The 27,724-nt window shown below is 35.1% G+C and overlaps 1 protein-coding gene across 13 annotated transcripts in view; it reads right to left on the bottom strand.

The window, feature by feature from the left end:
- LOC119635568 (AF4/FMR2 family member lilli) overlaps window positions 1-27,724 on the bottom strand; it is a 113,876-nt gene that overhangs the window by 80,845 nt on the left and 5,307 nt on the right. For all 13 annotated transcript variants that reach the window (XM_038030419.1, XM_038030427.1, XM_038030429.1 and 10 more), the window contains one exon: window positions 9,224-9,586. In XM_038030419.1, coding sequence (XP_037886347.1) covers window positions 9,224-9,295 — 72 coding nt within the window. In that variant the 5' untranslated portion in view covers window positions 9,296-9,586. The remainder of the gene's footprint in view (window positions 1-9,223; window positions 9,587-27,724) is intronic.

The raw sequence follows: 27,724 nt of genomic DNA, 5'->3' as shown, positions 1-27,724 counted from the left end.
TATCATGAAAATATCTCGAAAATTACGACCTGTAGGTCGAACATAAGATGAAAAGATTTACAACCAAAAAGACGAACGGACATGCTTCGAGATTAGATTCAGAAAGCTCAGGTTTTGAATGGACCGGTAAAGTAAAGGGTGAATGAAGCCCTTGTAAACGTTGCATACTTAATATACCCTTGTGCCACAAGTTGTGTAGGGTATAAAAAGTGACTTTTCTTTAGTCGAAAAATTGCGCTTTTCCACCCAACTCCTCGCCACTTAAGCAAAAATGTTCAAGAGACCTTACGTCTTTTATTATTTACAGGGCTTTGTTAGCTTGTTCGGAAAGTCATTCCGTTTTTTTCCTAATAGAGCAATTGGTTGCACTTTTTCATAATTAAATTCACACTCAAGTCGCTTTGCCATTATAATATATTTTAACAACTCTTATGGCAAGGTTCACTTGTGGAAAAGTTCGCAGCAATGTTTGGCAGATACCCTTTCCAATATGGAACGTGAAAAGGAGCATATTCAGCATATTTAACTTTTTTATCATCGAGAAGATGTCAATGCAAGAATTGGTTTGTCAAATTTCGATCACGCAATTTTGATCTTGAAGATGCACCAGCTTCTTGAGAGCTATTTGAACTTGAGATCGCTGAGAGGATAAATTTATCGAATTCGACGACTGACTGTTCACGATGACGTGAAACGTTACTATATGAAATTCTTCTCTTCTTCTTTAATTTTCATAGATTAAATGATATTTGTACGAATTACACTATTTGCTGCAGAGCGGCTTCTGCAGACGATGGCGTGATATTGCCATTTTTAATATTTTTTTAAATAATGTTGTTTCTAGTACTTAAAGCTATGCTTAATAAACTTCCCAAACATTATTATTACATGCCTTTCCTCCTTCCATCGAAAAATAATTGTCAAGAAGACCTCATTTCTTTTAGGCTGTTGTAATGGTCTACCCCGTTAATGCTTTCTACCTTTAAAGCAGACTTTTACGTCTCCCGTTTTATTCCAGCAAATGATACCCTTATAGTAAGTATGTGAATGTTTTAAAAATCATTTTTACTTATAGTATTTACAAAGCACTTAAATTAACTCAACGCAACCTAAAGTTTCCCAATAAGTTCTAATACGTAAAATATTTCGACATTACAGTTGGTGTATAGTGTATTGATTTACAATTATTTTTAAATACATAAAATTTAAAGAAAAACTACCTTAACGAAAAAAAAAAAAAAACCAAAAAAAAATAAATTTGTTTATACTAAAATTAAAACGGAATAAATAAAACGAATTAATTGAGTGTTAACTTGAATGCGTAAACAAAGCAATCGCTTAATTGTTGGTTTGCATGAAAACTGAATCGTATTGTGTCAGTCTACTCGAATACATCTAATCTATGTACAAGATCTACAAAACTACAGAAACAATAAAGATAAATGTCAGTGAATAAACAATTAATTGGATCATATTGAGTAATGAGTAGACAACCGAGTATAGTATACCATGTCTGTGCCTCTATAATGCTTATATGCACGAAATATAAAATTTTCATGAAAAAAAAAAAAAAATTGTAGCCGGCTCAAGATCATAAAAAGCTGACGATTTATGCACACTAGAAACTATAAGGAAGAAACTTTAAAAGATATATCTATACATATATGAGATCCAAGCATTCATTTCGTTGCGTTTAAAGAAATTGTTTAATATGAACATTTTTGCTTTTTTGGCATGAAAACTTATTAGCGAAACAACGATGGAAAATAGCGGAGCGTTACGTCTGAATTACAAAAGAAAGAAAGGCAGAAAAAAAAACAAATAAATAAATAAATAAACAAGAAGAGAATTTATTATACATTGTGCCTTTTGTTAGATATAAAATTTGATGTAAAACAAAAAAAAACCAAATCTAAGAAATCCAATCGACTTTATTTCGCAATCAGGTGGTAGATATAGAGCAAGCATTTAATTGTTTGTATTTGTACCGCTTGTGGTACATTAACTTTACATTAACTTTGCGCGGAGGTATGTAACACGCAGAAGGACCTAAGATGGACCCATCGATCGACTCGGAATCATTTTCTGAATCGAGCTAAGCATGTCCGCCCATCTGGAGTATGCCCATTTAAATTTGTGTTCAAGCTACAGAGATAGCAATTCTTGAGATATTTTGATTAAATTTGGTACATTGACGTGGTTAGGCCCAAGAGCGAAAACTATTGAAAAAGGGTTCACATCGGACTACGTTTTCGATCACCTCTCATATAAGTCGTTGAAAAGTCATTACAACTTTACGGTGGTGTAGAATGGACCCACTATAGTTATTCCAGTTGTTAACATTACAAAATTTCACTGATGGCCGCAATTTTTGATTTAAGCCTATCTGTCTGCCTGTCTTTTTTTTCTTGTGTGTAATGACCCAAGGATGAATCAATCCACTTTTTTACCAATCCCCATATAACCCCTATTTGGAAAAGTCCTTGTATGCAGAAAATTTCAAATTTTCAAAATTTCTCAACAAAAGTAGCTAAGTAAAGGTATTTCGGCATTTTAAGAAGATATGAAAATCTTGGACCAGCTGGGGCATTTGTTTGAGTACCTTCTTACATAATGAAAACTCAAGCTCGTACGACAAACTCTCATTCCTAAAAGGAGTTTAGGATAGATTGTACCAAATTTGGATCATCTCGACGTATTTTTCGGATCCTATCCTATGCAAGAATTTTCACGAAAATTGATCCTCCATAGGACAGAAAATTGTAAATTTTAGTATGTTATGATGAAAATTAACCCATAATAGTAAATTGATTTAAAAATGAATTGTACAAAATTTGGACAAAACACGTCTATTTTTGGATCCAATCCTATATAAAGATTGGCACGAAAATTTTTTTTGCCTTAGGGCAGAAAAGTCCAAGTTCCAATATTTTAGGATGAAAGTTGATCCGTAATAGTAGTTTGATATAAAAATTAACTGTGCTGAATTCTGAATCCAGTTTTTGAAACTCTTGGACACAACCATCCTAACGGAAAGCAAGTCTTTATTCGCAAAGAAGTCTAAGTGTTAGTATACTGCAAGCTCACTTAAAATCAGTGTACCGCTTTAGTGCCCTATGACAAAAATAAGAACTGTGTTAAACAATATGAAGTGGAGCACAGCTTGACTATAATGTTGTCACTTGTTACAATTATGAATTTGTTCCTATTTATATATCCACAACCCATGTATTAAACTTGTTATATGTACAGATATATGCATCAAAACCCTTACATGATATGAAGAGGTTTGGCCATAAGATGATAGAAGATTTCAGAATATAAACCGTATATTATATCCATAGACAGACTTCTATCATCTACTTGTGAAAAACAGCGCTTTACACAGCGAAAAAACTCACAAGTTTCCAGCTAGCAGTTCACAAGCATAATTTCTTGTCACACCATTCCTGACACACACAAGATCCATCTCCTGGCGATGATCAATTGTTTGTGTTGAGACAATCGATAGCAGGATTTCAAAATGCAGCTCTACAAGCTTTGTGCAGGCGCTTCACACACTGAAAAGTTTCGAAGTTTTGAAGATTTTTATATTGCTAACCCTTATTACGCACGGCGGTAGCGGAAAACGTTCACGTTAATCTCATTCTTTGTAGGGTCTCTGAAGCTTGCTTATGTGATTTGGAAATGTTTTGACCGAATGTACATCTCATCCGTGGTGGTTCGTACGGCCATACACAATGAACTATCTGCGAACCTTAGGGTAAGAGAGGCCCCCTTATTAGGGGATTGTCTCTCCCCCTAGGAGGTGATCACTCAACTTAATTGAGTGCCTAGTGGTTGTAGGCAACCCGTCTGATTAAGGCATCATGCCAGATGCAGACGTTAAACCCTCAGAGCAATCTGTACATCTCATCGTTCGGTGATGGGTTTAGCCACTTCCAATCAATCTTAGACTTTGACTGGAGAGAGGGAGAGAGAGAGAGAGAGTTAGCATGCAGGATACATTCAGTAATAATATCAAGGCGCTTCATTGGTGTAAAAACTTTTATCTGTGAGAAATTTCAGCTTTTCATCTCCTTTTTGGGAACCTATAGAAGACTTCGGTTAAAGGATAAATGGAAAAATTTAACAATTATCATGAAGATTAATATGTGGACTTTAAATGATCTGCAATTTGTCTCTAAGCTCACTTTTATCGCTCACCTCTTGCGAGATCGAGAAAGTTCGTTTTTCTCTTTATGGAAACCTATTAATTAAAACTAAGTTTAGCTTAATGACTTGCTATTGTTTTAATGCATATGTTTTCCATGTGTTATATTTTATATTATAATGACCTTGAATACAATAATAATTTATATTTATATGGAGATAAATTTTTTGCTAAATGTTTTATGTGACTGTCTATTATCATAATGCTTTTTATTAAATTCACTTTTTTTTTTTTTTTTATTCAACTTTTTATACCCTACACCACTTGTGGTACAGGGAATATTAAGTTAGTGCGGTCGTATGTAACTAGCAGAAGGCCTTAAGATAAACCTATCGTTTATTACACCGATCGATTCAGAATCATAATATGAATTTATCTAAGCCTGTCTCTGTCCGTCTGATGTCTATCCATGTAAATTTGAGTTCAAACTACAGTTCGCAATTTTTGAGATATTTCGATGAAATTTTGTATAGTTACGTGTTTTGACCCGAGGACGGGCGCTATTGAAAATGATTCGGATCGATCGACCTTTTCGACCATTCCCCATATAATGGCCTATTCTGAAATGTCGTTATTGGAAAAAAAAAAATGCACTTTTCAAAATTTCTCAGCAAAAGTAGCTAAGTAGCATTTTGGCATTCTAAATTGGTATGAAAACTTTGGACCGGTTTGGGCAATTTTTGTACCGCTCATACAGCGAGAACTAAAGTTTGTACGACAATAAGTTTAACATAAAACAATTGAGTATACCAAATCAACTGGACCTTTCTCGGCCTGTTTTTTTGATCTAACTCTAATAAGGATTTTCGCGAGAATTGATCCTTTGTAGATCAGAAAAGCCTAAATTTGACATGTGGTGATAAAAATTGACCCTTAATAGTAATTTCATAAAAAAATAAAAGGTGTGTTAGATAATGTGGCGCACGGTATTTAATGGTCGGCCTTGCCCGCCTACAATGTTCTTACTTGTTTTTTTTTTTCCATTTTGTTTTGCGGCTACTACACGGGCTCTTGACATACATATAAATCGTTCATATATATTTATGGTTATTTAATTCTTCACTACTTGTGTTTTTTCTTTCTTTTTCTCTATTTCTCTCTCGCTATGTCTCTCTCTGTCTCTCTTCGTCTAAAGCAAAAGAAGATTTTTCTGAATTAATGCTTCTGCTTTTATAGAATATTATCCATAAATGGTTTATATATTGTTTTTGTCATGTTCTGTTCCATACCTCTCTACCAAGTATACAAGTGACCTTTTTTTGTTTTTGCGCAAGCAGGTGTCGTGTGTAAGCAAATATTATTTTTAGACTTGAAATGGAAATTTAAAACTTTTACAATTATTTCCATTATCAAATATGCGAATAAATGCCGGTTTGTATATGAAACGTACGATATAAAATAAGCGCAATTAGAGAAACAATTGTCTGTCACTACTGCTCAGAAAATTTAATATATAAATGGTAAGAATGTGGGATTTAAAGAATGTCAATAACATTACACTTTGAAAAACGCACAGAATTTGAAAATGCAACCTTAGATAGTAAACAAACAAAAGTTGTTTGTTGTTGTAGTGTTTTATTGAACTTAAGCCAAAATAAAAGCAAATTTCAATAATTTCAAAACAAGTAAAAGTTAAATATAATCGAATATCGATTCGACGTTTCGTTGGCACGTTTGTTAAGCTTCAAATATTGTTAGTTTTTCGTATAAACAATCTCTTGCTAACAGCTGCAAGACATTTAGAAACATGTTTTCTGAACTTGTTAGAAGCCTATCTCTTTTACTAGGTGATCACATTTTTACATAATATTGTTACCCAAGTTACATTGTTAATTAAAGTCCAAAAATTCCCTCCAGCCATGAAATTTGTTTTCTACCCAAACCGCTACGTACTTCGATACGGACTGCCACTATTGAGTGTAGGAGTTCATAATTATCTCCACGTATCCCAAGCACAAAATACGTAATTTTCCGTTTTTTAATGCATTTTCATAGCTCGCACTCAAAGGTTTTCTCTTCTCAGGACTTCAGTAACACCACATCTTAACGGCTTGCAGCAGTCCCGATTTCTAAATTTTCATGATTCTAGATCAGACAAGAGCATCGACCATGCAAAGCACTTTCCGGCTTGGTAGAATTTTCCGATAGTTCTTGAACGATGATCATTTCTAGTTCTCTCCTCATTTCTATCACGCTGTCCAAGTCTTCGTGTAATACGTATCCAAGGTGTAGAAACTTGGCTATCCTTTCAAATTCTTCTTCTTTGATTATTAATGGACAGAGAAGCATTTGCATATGGAGTTTTCCCACGGTTTACGATCATAAATTTTAGAGCAGGACAACTTAATATACTTACACATACCATTGTACATGGCTATCAATACTTAAATAGGTCATGGAAATCATCTTAAATTTTTAAATAAAATGAAAAATTGTAAGGTCGCTAACATTTGATGTTGGGTAGACTGCCCATATCCGTGCCAGATATCACTGCCTGTCACTCATCGCACTCGCTAAAGCGCAATCGAAAACGAAGCACTTTCCAATTACATTTTCAATAATAAGAATTATCTTTTAATTACATGACCTCCTTTAGCTGCATGTGATGAACGCGTACGTCATGATCCGTCTATCCATCCATTTTGTAATAGTAATGTTTTTAAAGGGATATTTTTATAATTTTGTCAAGTCGTTTCATTGCAACCTAATTTTCTATTACACACACTCAGGGCTTGATGAGTATACAAGTATATCCCTAAAAGGGGTCGACGTAGTTAACTCGTTAAAGTTTCGTTAATATTTTTTAAAAAAGTTCGAAATAATTTTTTTACAACAAACCGCGCCAATATGAGGCCTCGCCGACTCACACTAAGGAAATAGTCCTGTATCTTGGACGGCAAGGTGTTCAAAGTTTAAATTCGTTTATTTATCCACTCAAGTTACATATAAACATAACACATATTTTTTGAGTTATGTAAAAACAAGAAAAAAAAACAGTGTTTTTATGACAAATTATACCGCGATAATGAGCCTCATAAGCTGAGCGTTCCTGTAAAAATCAAAACATGTTCAAAAGTAAAATATAAAAAATGAAATCATATTCGGCTCTGACCGAATTCCGTAAAATTTATCCTAAAGGAGACTAAAGAAATTTTCATATTCCGTAATATTGGAAGGACGTGACACACTAGTTGTTTGCGTCCATTTCTGTAGAATGTACGCGGAAATTTTTCCCATAGGTCTATTGCAGTTTGCAAATGAAGGCCAAAATGCCCCGAAAGGTTAGATGTTTTCAGTTTATTCTGCACTGTAGAAATTCCCCTTGGACCGATTTAATTTATTTTCAACATCGATCTGCTTGCGGGAATCTCCAATGTTTCCATCAAAGTTAAAGTCGATAACTTCATTTTGCGATACAGTTCTACATAAAGCTTGGCTAAATTCATGACTCTTAGAGAAATTATTAAACCTATCGCCGCGTATGCACATATCTCTGTCCCAAATTTTGTGTCGACGGGTTCCTTCGTATCCACGATACGGAACTTCTCTCTGACTGTCGTGCAATTTTGACTCATACGGTTTGAAAATTGATACGATCTAGAAATCACATGAATTGGAGGGAGACTTATTAAGTGATGTGTTATTTTTCTATCGACCCCACTGTATGTATTAATTAATTTTTTTTTTTTCTAATAATCTCTTTTTCAACGGGGTTCCTTACTCTTTCAAGGTTTTCTTGCGAGAACCAATCATTCCGGCAATCCTTGCTGAACGCTTGGGACCATTAATGTGCACAAGAATTCAAGTTGCCAGCGCGCATGGCTTCAATGTATTTTTTTGGAATGTGTAAATATTGGCGTAGAATAAATAGCATGCACTGTCGGCGTACTGCAAATCATTTCGCAGCACCCGGCCGGTGTTCGCTAGCAAAGGAGTTTATGATTTTCTACGGTATGGTGAAATTCATGGTATTTATACGTTAATGACTGTGTACATATACACGCACGTAGATTGTGTATAGGTTTTAAAATTTAAGATAAATATTAACAGTGTGTTTGGCTTTTTCCATATAAATCTGCCAATGCAAATTTAAAAATATGAAAATATATAAATAAGAAAAAGATAATGACGGGAAGACTAGAACAAGACGGAGGAAAACTTGCGGTATTGAAAAAATATTTAGATGGAGGAAGTAAATCATAACCGTAAATATTTAGATTAGTAGTGTGTTAATGAGTTTCATTTTTGCAGGATATTCCTTAGAGTACTTTTATGCATTACATTCTATATCGGTTTACGAAACGGGCTCCCCAGGTGCCCCGAAAGGGCGCTATTGAAAATTGGATTGCATCAAACTACTTTTTGACCGCTTAACTTACCACGCCTTTCTTTGGGAAGTCGTTATATGAATGACTGGGAGATAGTCTCTGGTTGCAAAGTGTCTAATAGTGGGCTGAGGCCAACGGGAGCGTTTTTGCTTGTTTTCTATATCAAACTTGTGAGGATAAAATGCAAAGCATATTGTTTCAGAGTCATTTTCTGAATTGATTTGGAGCTTTTTCGTCCGGAATGTGTTCAAGAAATAGTTCCGAAAGAGTTCAACTTTGCGTAGCATTGCGCAAGACTTCTGAGCCAAACATTTAAGCAACGTAATCGAGTTTACAACCCATTGACTTGATGTAACTGCGTTCAACTTTCTTCTGTCATTTGCTAATTCATTTTTGAACCAACCGAGGATATAAAAGAAGCAAAGAATTTTCGTTTGACTTCAAACGAAAATTTATTGTAACAGAAGGGAAACTTTTCTAGATACGGAACAGAACGATCGGACTTGATGTTTCAAAAAAGGGGCATCTATTCGATGTAATAATATTATGTAAAGACTTGTAGTAGTTAATTAAATTTGTTATGGTAGAATTGATAAACTCAATATAATCGTAACGATAATGAATCATAAATTATTTAGTTTTTTGCCGTTTAAAGAAGTGAAGTATTATTGATAACACTTACCTTCATATCGTTGATAATCTGCTGAAAGAGTGTGCCCAATACGGAGCTATCTCGTTCTAAGCTCATATCCATTTTTTTTCCTTTAACTTTAAATTGACCGTGTGTTTGTATATGGATTTATGGTTAGTTAGTTAATCGCGTACTTAATTGAGCGTTTGTTAAAATAATTGAACTCGTTAGTCTTTCTTGAATTCGTTATAAAATCGGAAGACAAACTAGCGATCGTCTTTCATTGGTTTTCTGTGTAATCGATTAATATTTCGATTAATATTATTTTTATAAAAGTTTTAGGAATTTGGTGAAAACATTTTGTATTGAGAATCTTCTGCATCGGTGTTTTCTTTTTTTTTTTTTTATGTAAACCTGAAAAGAGAAAAGAAAAAATCCAATTTTAGAAAAATTGTTTGTTCTCAGCAAAAATTTAAAAAAAAAGAAGAAAAATATCATAGAATTAAAGACGTCGCCCTACTTCTCCTATTTGAAAAAACTTTTCCTTTTTCCATATATAAAGACATACTTTTCACTAGAAGCCTGGCATGAGAAGGACGCCGAAAAATAGAACTTTGTCCTTCCTATATATATATACATATAAAATTGCTGAAATTTTTGCATGAAATTCTAAAAATTAAATCTTGTCACATAACGACACTCGTGTATATAGCAAGAGATTCAAAAGTTTCCAGAAATAAGTAGTTTTTTATATAATGCCTTTCTTACGGGGATTTTTCTATATGGGGATTAGTCAGAAAGTGATCCGATAGACAATCCACTTTGAATAGAATTCCTCTTTCGACGAATGTTGTAGAAGGCAGATGTGCATAAATAACAAGCACTCGGACAGACAGACGGGCCTAAATCTTCGTTCGAAATCAAATGAAGTGTTGCTACGCACATCTGTACAAACCTAATACTCACCTACTATTATTATTATTATTATTTTAATTTTAGACTAATGAAATGAATTCTTAGACTAAAAAAAGACATTGAGCACTAGCAACACAGGCTATCGGCTCACTCACCTACTAAAAGTGGTACATGATGTGAGGATTTCATTTAATTTAAGTAAATCTCAGTACGGTTTGACCACACTTGGTCAAAGATACAACGAGGACCCTATCGGTAAAGGCATAGCACTCACCGATTGCGAACTCATCTCCTAGGCTGCGGCTACTCACTCTTCATCTCTCTTTTTCCACTTATTTCTTTCTAACCACCACGTATGGGGGGCATTCACTGACAATAGACAAAAAAATGACGATCTTGTAAGCAGAGCGAAATCATATCTCATATGATGAGGTAAATAAGAAAGCCGCGATTGAGAGAAAGGAACAGCATTCCCCGAAGCATGGAAATATTATTAAAGATATCTTATCCACTTCTTCATATTTAGACTATATGTGAACTGATGCTTTCTAAAAATGTTGTTTGTTTTTTAAAAACAATAACGCTAATGAAGGCAGTATTCCAGCTAAAAATATAATTTTATTAAAATAACTTTAAGGAGGGATCGGAGCTGCAATTAAAGATGGTCTGATCAAACATGAAGTGCACATAAAATTCTTGAATCTCATGCCCACAAATTTAAGATTCACTTTTTAAAGTCCTCGGTTCTGCCCAGCATTTAGTCGTAATGTCGGCCAAGAGTTTCATGATGATCTGCTTGTCATACAAATGTTCCGTGATACAATAATGGATTTTTCTGACTAAAAAAGTCAGTGTATTGTTAAATTTATTATATAGTAATAAGTAATTGTTCCACTGGGATCTTTCAATTTGTCCGCTGTAAACAAGTACATTGTAATAACTTCAACAGTCCATCACCGCTTAATAAAACGCATTAGGCAGCCGTTTGACGCTTTAAATCTCTGTTAACTGTCGACAACTGATTGCTTCCTACGAATGATTGGCATACGTAATGCTTTCTCTTCAGGTAAACATAAACTTCCAAAAAAAAAAAAAAAAAATCAAAACAGGTTGAACACCCTACACCATCCTGCAGTTATTAAAAGATGGGCACAATCGTGATCATTTCTGATAGCGTTCGTCCCGGGGGCCAAAACGTGTCGATGTATCAAATCTCTTCAAAATATTTAAAAAATAGCAACGTGAACACGAGAGTGTAAGACGGACGGGCGGACGGAGAAGTTTAGATCGATTCCGTATCACTTCCTAAATAACGGTATAATAAAAGATGCATCTATCTTAAGTCCTTCTGGCTATTGCATACACCCGTACAAATTTAATGTACCTTCGTAGGGTATACAAACTACAAATCACATCTCTTTCCTACACTGAAAACATTTAATCGAATTATGTTGTGGTATGACATTATTCCGATAGTAAACTTTTTAAAATCAATCTCTGTAAGTTTTGATAACATTTGCAAAAAAAATAATAATTCTTCGCTTTTCCATTAATCGATCAGTCAGTGAATAAGAGAACTACTGAGAAAAATAAATAAATGATTTGTGTATTTAAAAACGGCCGCAAGTGAACGCATTAACGATAGACTTCCTTATTTCTTTCCTAGCCCTTCTTCGATACATTTATCGTCTACATAGATTTACTATACTTAATTCTAAAATGGGTCATCACGTTTCCCCGTTCGCCGATTATGGCCCTTCTGTCTGCTATGCTGTTTAAATGACAAATATGTTCATGCTAACGACGCATGGAAAGAATGATAGACAAAGAAATGGAAAAACAAACAAGAACTAACAGAAGGCTAAACAGTTCATATATGTGACATTAGTACATAATAAGGTTTAGTATATTCTGCACGTATTGCTGCATTTCCTATTCTATTCCGTATAGCTTGTCAGTCAATAACTATTGCATATTCTTGCATTTCTCGTTTTGGCAACTGTTTCTTGTTTTAATGCTCCAAATAAGTGTACGTACATATGTTTAAACATTTCCTTAGCTTAATTGCTTTGCGTAAGTGCTCTTTTGTTTAATTAAAAAGCCATTTCTCTATGCAAATAAATTATTATATTATTTAATATCCGTTTATCCGAGACATCCGGAATTCAATAGAATGGGAAGAAACATTTAAGAATTTATGAATATTCTCTGAGAATATGTTATAGAGTGGAAAAAAAGTATTCGGTCTTAGAAACTTTGCTAGCCGTTGAGTTGCTCGAAACCAATTCTTAAAGGAGATGAGAGGTATATTAACTTTGTAAAAACGTTTGCGACGCTTAGAAGGAAGCTTCAGTGGCCTCACAAAGTATATTTATATTCTCGATCAGCTTCAAATTCTGAGCGAATTTAAACATGTCCGCCTGTCCATCGGTGCATTTTTTGCTGTAAATATTCTCCTGGCCGGAAAAATGAACCCATCGACTGATGAACTCTCAAACTTGGGAGGAACACTGAGCGCAAGTTAGTATTGAAAACGGGCCCAATCGATCAAGAGACACGCCTATAGTAAAACGTTAACTGAGAACACTTTCATTTCACAAAAGAAGTAAAAAATTGGTTCCTCCTGCATTACTCCTAAGCCGTAGCTTGGACGCATATTCTATACCCGAGGCTCTAGGGGCTGTACAAAAGATTGGAAAGTGGATCGCGCCTACCTAACATCATAGGGCATCAAAATTTAATATTTTTTTCAATAACTTTAAAACGCGTAGAAGCAAACTTCAAAAACCCTAAAAAAACCCCATAAAAACTCCTAAACATGTCAGTTGGTTTTTTGTCCATCTACCCTTGGACAGAAAGAAGTGAAAACGAGATGAGATCTAAACGGAGTCTAGTGGACACAGGGTCCATTTTACTTTTACCAACTGAGCACATGCTACAGCTACGACAAAATGTAACCTACCGGCACCAAATTTGATTTCGTGATCGATCACTTGCTAGCCGAGTTTCGCAACTCTTAAGCTATGCGACGTCGATTCGATCCGGTTCGGTTCGGTTCGATTCAGACCTCTTATCTTGTGTTGACAAGAAAATAATAATTGCAGTTTGTTTCCATTTTAAGTCCATCTTAAAGCATAAGATAAATTCAAGCATATGTTTATAGCAATCGTCTAAACTGAGATAAAAGATTAGGCAAAGGAAAGGAGAGTGATTTCTTAAGTTGAATAAGCCCTTGCGTTCGAACAGAAAAATTTGTATCGGTATTCTTCTAAATCACTTCACAAAGAATAGCCGCATATGTCCCTTTAAAGTGAGCTAACACAGTCCACAACATCCAGCAAGCAATTTTCAGCTGAATGCATTCATAAACAATGAAAAGTAAAAACAATTTATTGAAAAGTTGTCTTTTTTTGCCAAAGAAACTGGTTGTGGGTATTAAAAATGTCAAAATTGTATACAACAGTTTGTGTCTTCTTCTTTTTCAAAAAGAATAATTGTGCTAGACGAGCAATAAATAAAAAATGACTATAAATATTTTGCTAATGCCGAAGTAAGTAATAATTTAAGAAAACTTCTCGCATTAAGTTTTGTCCAAAATTACCATAAATTGCAAATGAAAAATTTCAAATCCAATAAAATGGTATCAAAAGTCCGCGACGGTTCCACTATAGAGGAAGTGCAAAATTGAATTGCTATGTTGTAAATATTTTATCCTTTTAGAGGTCAGCCATGCTACACTCATTCGTTCGTCTCGGAGCTATTCCAGCCATTGACAGCTATGCCGAACTCATAAAACACGCACGGCTTAAGACGCATTTTGGGCCATCAATTATATTTGGAAGTTGGAAGGAAAGAATAGTGAGTTTTACTAAAAGCAAGAGTTGCAAAGTTGATTGATAATAAAAGGCACCGAAAGGGAAAGTCTCGACTCCCGTTCCTCTTCGCTGGAACACATGTAATCATTGAATGCTGGCGGGGAGTCAACCACTCAGTCTTTAGCGGAACCATATTGCCATCGAAAGCCAGATAACTGATAAAGCTATCATGTATATAACATACGAGGGACGCAAAAGTCTCGCATAAGTCGACAATGCCGTGAAATTCGATTGCATTTCGCACCTTATTTGTGAAATATTTAAACATTTCCGTTAAAGCGCATTTGTCTTTGTGCTGACTTCTACAGATTTATCTGCTGCTCTTCGCAATCAAAGTGAAAGAACATACATTTCATTCGAAGACAATCTGATTAATTGATGCTTTCGCACTAAAACAGACATTGTTCATATATTTTCATCGCACTGCACTGTTTTACAGGGCCATGGGCATGACAGCAAAAAAAAAAAAGAAGGAGAAAAGAAAACAGATAAGCTTATGCTCATCCAACTGTGGCCAATGTCTGTTTTGCTGCTCGCTGTAAGATTAGATAAGAAACAATCCTGCAATGATCCAGATTTAACAACCGCATTGCAAGCGATAATAAAGCATCTTCGCTGTAATTGCGTAAACATCTCTTTCCACATTACCATGAGCTAAAATCGATAACTCGCTAGCGATAACTCAAGCTAGAAAAGTAAACTGAAAGAGATCAAGCTTCGGAAATGATTTGTGATTGACTTCTTTTTTTCTTTGCATATAAAGGTCGAACTTTTGTGGCTTCAATTTCTCGACGAATTTTAGTTTGTAACTTTAAGGAAAATTGTCAAATTGGATGTTCTTGGCGGCCAATTAACATCCGAATTTCTGGAAATTGTTTGCGTGCTAAACTTGATAACAGGTTTATTGTCTCTCAACTTGTTTGACCTATAGCGGTAAATTTGCTTCCCGCTGACGAAAGTCTTTTCTTCTTGGAGAGTCATCTGGAGTGACAAGGATTGCCTGCTTGCAGACTTACCCACTAAGAATTCAGCTAAGTCGAGTTACAAGATGTGACGACAGATTTATTGAGGGGGCTAAAGATTCTGAAGCGTGAATTAAGTGCCCGGTGCATGCGGGGTTGACATCTGCTCCTTGCACATTAAATCCGAGGAGAAAAGTAGTTGTATGGCATCCCGGGATGTATGAATAATGCGGATACTACACTGTGAACATAATGACAGGCGTAATGCCGATAATTCTAAAGTGTTATAGACACAAAACTATAAAATCCACGGAGGTCTGGTTACCCAATCATTTAATGTCACATGTCCCTCCTTAGGCACCTAGGTGTAGGTGTGCGCATCGGTTAAAATTGCTGCTTGCCAGGATCACTCGGGGAGAAGCTTGCACTCACATATACCGCGCCCGAAACTTCGGCGAAAGTCGGTTTATACAAATATAGAGCACACAATGTTGTTTAAAGGATGATTTTTATACGCTTGTCTGATGGACACTGGCTTTTTGCTTGTCTTAAAGTGATAGAAATGGAATAGGTTCATTTTTAAATGGTGCATGAGGCCTGACCGCTTGGGTGCCGCGCTTTGGGAAGCATTAAATAATTAGAGATGCTTGGTAGCCCTTGGTCTGTTCAGAGAGGTAAGTTCGGACCATATCCAAACTTTCACTCCGATACTTTAATCTTTGAATAGGCCAGACCACCTCTCTTGCAGGATTGTCTTGCAAGCTAAGGGGTATCCTAGTTCACTTACAAATCAGCTTTGGTTTTTGTTTCCGTAACGTCCACCATCCACTGTAGGCACGTTTACTTTGTCGGTTTCTAAAAAAAAAATCCTGTCGCCAAACCCGAAAAACATCAGTGCTTTCTCTTCCGTTGATTACAGTGTTCATTTAGTACAAAATAAGCTTCATCAGAGAACATGATTTTCAAAGAAAATCAGCATTTCCTTTGGATTTGATTGGAATAATCACAGTGCACAGGTTGTGCACTCTCAGCTGACTGAATCCATAATTATAATATAGTAGTGTTGCCACCGCCAATTATTTATTTTGTGTAAAAAAAAATACATAGATGAAACACTCCATATAAGATATGAAATAATATTCATTGAAATGAAATCGAGACCCGGCCTTAAGCAAATTAGAGTTTTTTCCCCATCTTTTGCGGGATCATAAGCTTCAAGCGAACTTTCTCCTCGCTTTAAGTGCACTTCTTTCTAACCGCTCTTACGCGTAGAGGCAACATCTGCTGAGTGACTCCGAAACTAATATCATCATCGGATGATTCCAAAGTGCCAATTGGAACTGGCAAAGAGGTCCAAATCCGATAATGCCTGATTTGAATTGGAATGACGAGAGTTTCGGTCCGGGTTAGATTCGACCGAATCTAGAACTAAAATCAAAAATTCCATTAAACTTGCAATTTTAGTCAAAAGTTCGTCTCCGATTAAAATTGAAATGGAATACCTAAAATTACAAACGGTATGTTAACTGGTATTGGATCGTAAGAAGAAATGTAAGCGGAAGAATGCAGTTACTTATCATCATAATGACAAAATGATTTGAACTTTAAGACAAACACACACCAACAAAATATGTTATCCTTTTTCGTTACCTCAAGGGCAATATATTAATTAATTTATTGAGGACCTGAGTAGAGCATTTAGAAAATTCAATTAATAGACTCTCTTTCTCCTGTAGCGAATTGTTAAGCTTTGGCTTGGTTTCTCGATGTAAGACGTAGGAAAAACATGCGTGATTAACAAGCAAGCGCATGCTTCAATGAACGAACCTATGCATCAACAACTTAGATATTAGCAAGAAAAACAAAAACAAATTCTTAGAAATCCAAAACTCTCATGAGTTAAGTGAGGAGGGAGTGCGAGAGAAATACATAAGTGAATGTAACTGTACGAAGTTATCAGTACAGAAAGGCAAGTACAATGTAAAAGACGATGCTTTTTCTTGCTGTTCTTGTTATTGTTGTAAGTAGGGGAAAATCACTGATAATCATTTTGAAAGCCTAAAAGAAAAAAAAACAAAGAAATCAACAACAAAATTAAAAGAAAAACATATAAAAAAAAAAAAAAAAAGAAGAAGAAGAAGAAAATGAAGCTTGAATGAAAAAGTAGTTAAAGAAAGAGCGCGTGCAAGTGATTGCAAGATTTTTCATTTACACAGAGTAAAAGTAGGTTATTACTGACTTTATTTCACTTGACAGCGAAGTTCATTCGCAAGCAGAGGACGACCAATAACAGTTAAATTGTGAAAATGAAATTCAAATTACGGAAAAATTAAATAGAGAATCTAGAAAAAAAAAATATATATATATATGCAATAATACTAACATTTTATAGCACAGATATCGACAGTAAAAACGACATGAAAATAATCAGGATATATAATGGTAGGTAGGTAACATATAGAACATAGTGAGTTTTTCTCATCGTAACATTTCCATAATAATGGAAAACATCCGAACTCGATTCATAATTTTAATCTATTTTTTCTTCGCGCATAGAATATACAGTAAATTATACACGAAGAAGAGAAAAAAACAACAACTAAGAAAAACATACAATTTTATCATCATCATCATCATCGTCGTCGTCATCGCCATAACATAATATACATATACACCGGAAATTGATTAAGAACGGCCTCTTGTGTTTATGCATAAAAACGGTATAAAGAAAAAGAAAAAATATATATGTAAATATATATATATGTATATGTGTGTGTGTGCGTGCGTGTGTAAAGCGCGAACAATTCCCTTGGAAAAGGAAAACACTAAAAGTACGTATGAAGCGAAGAAAAAAACGAAGAAACATAATTAACCGCTTATTGAGATCTGCTTGATTGTCCCGCTGTCGGTACCGAGGCGATAAGATTGAATAACCTTTGGGTTCACAGAAAACCATGCCATCTATAAAACACTTTCGCAGTGACCTTACACAAAATATGAAAGACGAAAAAAAAAAAAACAAAAAAAAAACAAAACCAAAAAATAATGTTTATATCACGTCTCTATATCACACAGCCGAACTACCGAAGAAAATGTGCGAATAATTTTGTGTAAATTACACCTAAGGTTGCTTTAATATCGCAATACGGGTGTATGTACAAAGTGAGCACGTAGTAGCAGCAAAAGCAAAAGCTAGTACACGAGTAACAATATTTTGATGTTGCCTCGAATAAAATTGCTTGTTAACGTGTCCAAGACAACGAGAAATGAAAATAAAAAAAAAATTATTCTACTTGGCTTGAGGCAAGTCTTGGACAACATTCGTAATGTCCAACGTAAGACGAAATATTTCTTTAATTGTCCATTGATTTGATTTGATTTTAAGCCATCATCATGCTACACATAAAAAACAATTGTACCTAACTGTGATAAATCAAGATATGTATATCAATATTATTAGCGTCTAATGTCAGCAGAAGAAATAAAATCAAATGTGAAATCAAATTCGATTCCCTAATAGGAAGATACGCACACACCACGTACTCGAAACCAATACATAAAATTTGTAAAGCATTTTTTTGCAAATGTGGGCGTGTCACCCAGCTAGAAGTCTTTAACGCTATAACGTCCTCTATAGCTATATAGGAAACCATTCACATCAAGTTTAAGTTCAATGCTTCCTGTAAGTCGCCTTATGCTACAGCTCTCGTCGCACTCTACATCGAATTCGCAATACGAACGCAGAATTTGTAAACGATGCCAAGCTTTTGTATACTATGGTTAAAAACAATCTTGCCAATGGTACCAGCAAGAACCATGTGCTATTATAGAATGAAGAACGAAGGCAAAAAGAAAACTTATGGAAGATACTTACATGAAAAGAAAATTAGAACAAGACAGAGAAAAACATTTCTTATGAAGAAAACATATTTTTATAAAAAGAAAAACAATGAATCTTTACATTGGTAACTTATTTAGTGAATATAATTTTCACATTCCACGTCACTTCTGATAAAAAGGTATATTATTTTTGTGCGGATGTATGCAACACCCAGAAAAGGAGATAAACTCATCTCTTCTTTTACCGATCGATTCACTTTCTGAATCGAAATTTGTCTGTCTGTCTGTCTGTCCGTGCAATGTCTGTCTGTATGTTCTTGCGTTATAGCAATCGACTCAGAATCCACTTTCACTTTCTGAATTGATCCAAGTTCGCGTATCTGTCCGTCCGTCAAATCTGTCTATCCATGTATTTTTGAGTTATACCAAGCGCGGGCAGATTCGAAATTTATTCGGATATGAAATAGCGTGCGACAAGCGCATTACTGTCACAAACGTATTGCTCATACCTTCAAACCTGATTTGTAGCCTTGCAGTGAAATGTACATAAGGAAAGTTCAGCTTTCTGCAAAAATAATGCAAGGGTGGATAAGACGGGATCGAATTAAAATCGTCTAGTGAGCAAAAAAAAATTTTGTTGTGCAAAGTTTAACTTTATTAATCAACACGGTCTCGGCCAAGGGTGATTGGACCAGTCGAATGTTTTTTTAAAATTTCGGCGTCCTGCGTAGGGAACGGTTTGTGAAAGACCTTTAAAATGCGCTTCAGTTTTGCGCAACGCAATCCTTGCCCTAGCTCATCTTTGTGAAATTTTCAAGCAAATAATAGCCCTTGCGCTTGCTTGCCTTGGGCTTTTTCATCTCAAATTTTCATTTTCCACCTTTAGTTGTTTTTTAAGATGATAGATGGAGGGAACTTCGATAAATGATCACTTTTCATGCAAATTTTGTCTAGTCATTTAATATGGAGGTCAAAGACAAATGGACATGGATCAGATTAACAGACATATTCAAGTCTTTCTGGGTGTTCCACACCCACGTTCGCACACACGTAATGCCGCTAACAGTGTAGGGCAAAAAAATGTATCTTGACTCACTCACACACGCACACACACACACACACACACGCGCGCACATAGTTCAATTCTTGAGTTCATTGAATTTAAACAAATATTTAAATCGCATACAAGAACATTTCCTTTAAATTGCTCTTAGGAAACTTTACGAATTACTTAACTGTATGTTAGTTTTTATACTAGCATAACGAGTGTTTAGGTGCCTAACACATATTCATATAAATGCCACATGCGTAAAGTGTCACTATATTTCACGACTTGAGAGTAGTTAGAGTAGACTAGAGTAGAGTAAGCAAACTGAAAGGTCGTGTAAAATTACAGGAAGTAACGGTATTGTGCTGCTATGAAGAAGGAAAACAACACTTGAATTTAATAGATTTACACTCAGTGAGCCTGTAAAATAGAAGAGGAAATGATAACTAAAATCACCAGCAACAATAAAAATGTGCATAAAAGTTTGTTGACATTCCACGTTCCCTCTTACAATTAAAAGGTGAAAATTCCATAATTTTTCTTTATCTACTCGAAACTTGTCAAGTCAGTAAAGTAGATGAATAAAAGGCAGTTGGAATCAATTAAAGAATCAACTTTATTAGTTAGAACCATTAGCGAACATATTCTTATCCACTAAACAAAAGGAAATAAATAAATGGACAATCAATGATTGAAAATCTATTACAAAGTAGTGGCAACGATCTCAAGTTCGGGAAGACATTTAAGGCGCATGATCTGCATATATTTGATAGCTGACATCGTAATACTTGTGTGGGAAAAATGTTCTTTCGGTGTACTTTACTTCTATTACTAGCGAAGAAACTTACTGGATACATACGGAGGCGACAAATGGACAGAATGCCACTGACCGTTTAAATCTATTGTTCTTGATAAAATATTTTTTATACACTATACAATGGCGACCAGCCCTTGTTATCGTCAAAAAAACGAAATTTCTTTCCGAATCGCCTAATAGTTTCGAGAAAAGTTGCCTACAAATAAAAAGAGTGCAGTGAGACACGGTCCACTATTACATATTCTACGCTACTTCGTTTAATAGAGTTATTCATATAATGGTTTTTCAAAATAAGTCTTTATATGAGGGTTAAACGAAAAAGTGATCCGATCCGAACTATTTTCAATGGCGTTCGTTGTTGTGCCGAGACATGATCGGTCTACCAAATTTCATCAAAATAACCTGCAGATTGAACAGAAGAAGACGAGACGGACAGACGGATAGACAAGTTTAATATAATAAAAGGTGGTGTCTACATTAAGTTCCTTTGGGTGTTGCATGCATTCTCACAAATTTAATATATCCTTGTGTCACAAGTGACACGAAGGGTATAATAATAAATATCAACACAGACGAAGTAAAACCCGTAAGACGTTCAACTTAAAATATATTACAATTTGCTAAATGTTAAGGTCTTGGCTTTTAAAGCCTTGCCTTAAGATATATAGATTGGTGGTGAGGGGTGCGCTAAGCGTGCTGCCTTTATAAATCAAGCGCTGACTGAATAGTGCTTAAAGAATGGTCAACTGCACTAAGGATTGTCTCCGAATTTTTGCCAACTTGATAGTCGCACTTCTTAACTGCTAGACTATGCGGTAGCTTTGGCGCCGATATTGTGGTTTATTGTTTTTGTGCTCGCAAGGCAAGCAGTCTTTATCGTTCGTCACACTGTTGCGAAAGGATTCGTGGGAAGGAAAAACAACAACTCCAGCGTTTTTTAGCACAAATCCATTCTATAGGGAATGTTGTGCGTACGCCGTGACCTCGTGACAATTTAACATATGCTTGCTGAAAATTTTTTATGTGAAAACTAGTCTAGGAAAAGAAGTTATGCCAATGTTAATCTTACATAATATTAATCTTTTAAGAAAACATTATGATATCTATTCAAAATAATATTTGCAGCGAACAAAATATTGATCGAAGAGGTATTCATACTCCTCGTCGAAAAGACAGTGAGTTCTCAGTCGAAGCAGGAGGACGTTTTCATAAAGATTTCATTAATCAAACTCATACAGAGGGGCACTGGCACATTCGCTGCTTGTTAAGCTCAATATTTTTTAGACTGCGCAAATTGTTAACATATTATTTTTGCTTATTTCTATCGATTGCAAGCAACCGCAAATATATATGCCTTCTCTTTCAGGTGATGGTGAGTGCTATTAAAATTGCTAATTTCACAATAGAAGCGTAAAATAATTACAAAAGTAAATGCATGAGCATTACTCTGGCTTATCAATCAATTCGATTCGAAAGGACTATTAGATGATAATGGATGATGAAGAAAGCAGCTTACAGCTTGCAGCTCAATCCCTGCAGCTCAACCCACCAGCAGGCGAAACAATGAACTTGCTGCCTGCCTGCCTGCAATTGTTTTTTTTTTTTTTTTTGAAATGATTTTCAGATACAAAAGCCATTTCATAAGAGTAATGCCGACAAATACCTGCATATCTTACGATGGTATCGCAAGTATTTACTTATCACTAGAGCACTTTGTACATTAGAATATTGTCTCTTTGCGCACATATGCTTGTGTGTGTGTGTGTGTGTTTGTGTTTGTGTGTGTAAATATAAATGAATGTTTGTGCCATTGACACTTGAAGTGGGAAATGCATTTTAAGTGCTACATAAACAAGTAAACGAAAAAAATATAATTTTTTTTTTTTTTTTTTTTTTTTTTGTCAAAGATCAAAGAGTAAATACACACATTAAGCATTTCTTTTTAGGTACTTTGTACCTCGAAGAATGTGGTATTTGATGTGTGCATTAGATACATAGCCAACGTGCGAGAGAAGCATATAGAAGATCATATACTAGCTATGACATGAATTAATTTTGTCGGTAAGCTTTCTGTAGATGTCTATCTTATATATATATATATATATATATGTGTGTGTGTGTGTGTGCATATATATTGTTTTCGTTTTTTTTTAAATTTAAAAGTGTGTGCATAGAATTAATATTTTTTTTTAACTTTTTTGATAATTTGTTTACATATAATTAGCCTAGTTTTTATAAGAACATATACATACATACATACATACATACATGGATACATGCATACACAATTTTGCAATCAACGATTCTCGCTAATGTATACAAGAACTATTGATTACGCATGCATACACACGTACGTATGCGCATACAATATATACATATATTTGTATGTATGAATGTGTAAGCACTTACGAAACAGGAAAGAAATGCTGCGCAAAAATGTAAATGATTTAAACTCATATGCAAAAGCGATTTTTAGGTTTCACTTAGTTTGAGGTTATGTAGCATAAGCAAGACAAAGAAAAGCACAAGCCAAAACAAACAACTATGTAAGTGCAGGTAGAAAAGACGTGTCACGCATTTATTGTTTTAGTGTGAAAAGTTTAAAAGAGAAAAGTGCAAAAAAATCAATCTCGTTTGTGGTAAATAAAACCTATTTTCCTTTCTTTCGAAAAAGTTTTATAAATAAATGTTTATTTTAAATATTGACTTTATTCTTTAATTCTTTAACACTTTAGCACCCCGCGATGATAAACGTAATTGAATAACATGTCACTCAATAAACTCGTATGATGGCATAGCGATATGTCGCCAGTATTAACGCATCGATATAGTCTTTATATATATAATACCAACCTTCAAAACAGACTTGTCCAGATTTCATGACATTCCGATAATCAGTTTACAAATTATGGGCGTGTTAATGCCGCTACTTTTTCCGATTTTCAGAATAGTGGAAATATCGGGATTGCTTTTGTTGATAAAGAATTGCATTTTTATGGCGACAGATACCGCTCAAGCAAAGCAATGACGAGTGACAAATGTCATTTGGACTCTGCTCCAACGAGCAGAAATAAAAGAGAAATTTAGAAGGGAGATTTTAAACAGGGAGATTAAAACACTGATGTCGATATCGAAAACATCCAACAACTGCGCAAAGTCGTCTTTGCAGACCGTAAACTGGACTTGCTTGAGAAAGCTGACGTCCTAAAGGTATCAAACGATAGTGTATTTACTACTTTGTCTAAACATTTATCCATGAGAAAGCTCCGTATGAGGTAGGTACATCGCATTTGCCCAGTTTTCACCAAAAACAACAAAACCTTGCGAATTTAAAGTGCGATTTGAAGCGGTCTAAGCAAAAGAAAAAGATTTTTTTTTATGCGATATCTAACAATAATTAAAGCATTGATTCATCACTTTAATTCAGCCTTGAATTGACAATCAGCCAAGTGGAGTGCAAACGCGCGACAGGCTGTCTAAAGCCGGAACAGTCAGATGGGAAAGTCGCAGCGCTTGCATTTTGGAATACGATTTGTATGATAGTCAAGCGGCTGTCTTGAAAAGAGATAAAAAATCAATGGCGAATATTACGCAACATTGTTTGTACGACAAAATTGCAAAAAACTGGGCCTAAATAGAAGAGAAAAACTGCTCTGCCGTCGTCAAGACAATGCACGCAATAACAAGTCGACTTCCGCAATAGCAGAATTACAGGGATTGCAGTTCGAATTGTACTTTATCCTCTTGATATAACACACAATGCGCATCCTAAAAAAAACCAAAACTAGTACGTCTACAGTTAATAAGATATTTCGCTGAAACGACCTAAATCGGTTTCCAGGTCAAAGTCTAAAAAATACCGACCAAGATGAACATAACTACCGCACCCCTTTCACTACAGATGTGAAAACGTTAAAAAAAAATTTTTTTTTTTTTTTTGCTTCATGTTGACCCCAGATCTGACTCAACACCAATTTGTACTTAAATCGAATTAACTGATGCCCACATTTAGCTTGATAATAACTGATAGCAGTACCTGCAACTTTGGCAAAAAAAAACGTTAGTTAATAGGCGTATAAATGAATTCCGCCCGCTAAAAATTGTTGCTTCGTAGAACGCATGTGACGCGTTGAACAGTATAAGTTTCAATTGTCTAGAAGCTGTTGTCCAGTGCGCATCAAAGCTTAAAGGGACGAACGTCATTTAGGAGACTGAGTTTTTCTATGTGCTTAAGTGAATGAATCTGCAAAAAAATGCAGCTGAAACTACGGTTGGCCTGGAATGCAAATAGAGTAAGCTAGGAAAGTGTGAGAAAGAGGTTTGGTAAATTTCGTGCAAGAAATTTTTCAGTTGAAAACAACGAAACTCGCACAAGTCCGGTCGTCTCCAACAAAAGCTAGTCATGGAGAACCCGCGGCATTCTCCATATCTATCTCCTTCTGATTAGCACTGGTTTAGGTCAGAACAATCCTATTTAACAGATTAGCTGCTCTGTGACAAAGTTGAAGAGTTGCAAAAATGGGTCGATGGCTATGTCGCCTTCAAGTTAGCAAGTTTCTATCGCAACGACACCTGTGAGTTACGCGAACAAAGACAAAACACGATTGATAATGATGGTTCCCTGATTGCATTAAAGTGCCCTATGGACTTTTCTTATCCCGGTTACGCTTTCGATATCGGTGGAGCGATAATATTTTGAAAACAAATCAAAATTTTTCTTCACGAAAATAAAATGCAAACGTATTAAGTAAGCAACAATAATCAAAAGTATTAAATTAAAAGGAAATGAAAAACTAAAAAAAAAAAACAAACAAAATTGTTACACCGAACCTTACTCATAACACAAAACGCACCCTCCGCATTTATACAAAAAAAAAAAAAAAAAGATATAAAAAAAGAACAGGCACACAAACAAAAAAAAAAAATAAAAGGCCAACAGCATTTAAATGATAAAAATCAAAACAAAACACACACACAAACAAAAGCTGACAGACTGAATTGAAAACTAATCTAAAAATGACTTAATGACAAGCGAGTTTTGTTTTTCTTTATTTATTTATTTATTATTTTTTTTTTTTTTTTTTGTTCATCTATGGAAAAAAAAGAAGAGAAATGAAAATATCATGAGATTTATTCATATTTTTAACACAATTTATTGTTGCTGTTGTTGTTGTTGTTTTGCTTATACACAAGCATTAAATTCATTCATGATTTCCACAGCAATGATGACGACAACGTCAACAACGATCTCAATTTAATTTTAAGTGGGTGCTAAAGCAACAACACAACGCATTATTGCGAACGCGTTTAAATGGTTGGTTGGTTGGTTGGTTTGTTGGTTGGTTCGGTGTTTGGTTGATTAGTTGAATGAACGATATAATCACGGCTGGCGGGAGAAATGAAACGAAAGGAAGAAAGGGGGAATGCGAGAGGGATATGCACACACATACGCATACACATACACACACAAATAGAGAGAGAAAGAGGCAGCAAACGATAAAAAAGGATAGATGAACCATCTAATCACAGCAGCGCACAGATTACTCTGCTCTAGATATTAAGCCTATTTTTACTCAAGTATTAAACAAATCTATAAATGAAAAAATATAAAAACTGTAACGAAGGAAGACTAAAAAACCGCAATAAACACAGAAGCAACATTTGCAAAATTGCACAAACAATCCAACAAAAATGCACAGTTGAATTGTTTTTCTTTCTTTTATGCAGCTGTTTTTTTTTCGATAAACGTGTGCGTGTGTGTGTGTGCCTGCCGATGTGTGGTTTTTCTAATAAATACAAAACAAATACGCACACGCACAATACATATATCGTACATGTTTCTGATGTTTAGTGGGCGGTTTCGTTGCGCTTCACACATCTCCCATAGAGAATTGCAATGTTCTGCTGTCTTTATGATCTCGAAGTCTTTGTCCTCCCTTCGATTACACCCAGGGAGCTTTTAATCATTTTAATTGCAATCAAGATCGGAAACGTTAATGTAAAAAAACAAAAAAGGGTCGAGTATAAAAACTCGAACCTATGTATGTTAAAAAGTAACTTCTGTTCATAGTGGACACATGAACTGCTTCATCGGCATAGCTCTCCACTCATCTTTCAATAAAAGTTAGTTTTTTGACAACATATTTGAACAAAATTTTGCATTCACTTATTCTTCTATCTATTAGAGTCGTGTTACGCCCATTTTTGTACTAATGGTCCTGGCATATAGAGCTCCATCTGATGTTGTGGGCGTTGTAAAATTTGTAGAAGCAGACACCACTGACAGTGGGGGGAATGGACGACCGGATGGACATGGCTATGTTCAGTTGAAACTATTAAATTTGGAAACAAATACACTTTATGTTGGGCTCTTTTACATATCACAATAAACATCCTTATCATCTGGTGGCAAACATCAAAAGTAACTTTCACTTACGTGCATACATCATAATCCTACTTTAGATCGGGAATTTGATCCCCTTTACATGCTTGGGGAAGTAACAAAGTGTGGTGCGAATGTTGTCCTTTTAATGATTGTTCATGAGAGGCGACATCCAGGCCCTTTAGTATTAAGCAGTTGCTTTTCTTGCCCACTTCTTAGGGATATAAGATAAGCTAAGTTTGCCATATATATGCAATGGGAAAAGAATAAGGACGAAATAACTTCGTAAAGCGTAGCATGGTTTAGTCTGCCAGTTCAAATTACACACTTGGTTCTTTTATTTTCTTGGTTCTTTATATTTAACTGTCATGAAACCCCAATAAAACTGATGCATGTACGAGTCAGTCTATAAGTGATAATTTTTTTGCTTTTGTAACTTACATCTTTATTATTATTCAGAATTTCTGAACCGATTCGAGCTTGTCTGTCCGTCTGTCCGCTTGGCAATCTTGTTTCTTTCGACATACAGGTCGCAATTTTTTGATGAAATTTAGTATATTGACATTTTTTGAATCAAAGACGAGCGGTATTGGACGCTAGGTTGGTGATCGGGTCGGACCACTTCCCAAATAATACCTTATTTGAAAAAATCGTTACATGAAAAAGTGTAGTTAAGCGGTGTGGTTTAGGGTAACGAAAGACGGGCGCACTAA

This window comes from Glossina fuscipes, unplaced genomic scaffold (assembly GCF_014805625.2).
Source record: "Glossina fuscipes isolate IAEA_lab_2018 unplaced genomic scaffold, Yale_Gfus_2 27, whole genome shotgun sequence".
Classification (NCBI taxonomy): Eukaryota; Metazoa; Arthropoda; class Insecta; order Diptera; family Glossinidae; genus Glossina; species Glossina fuscipes.
The sequence above is the reverse complement of the archived record's forward strand: the minus strand, read 5'-3'. Positions and strand labels throughout refer to the sequence as shown.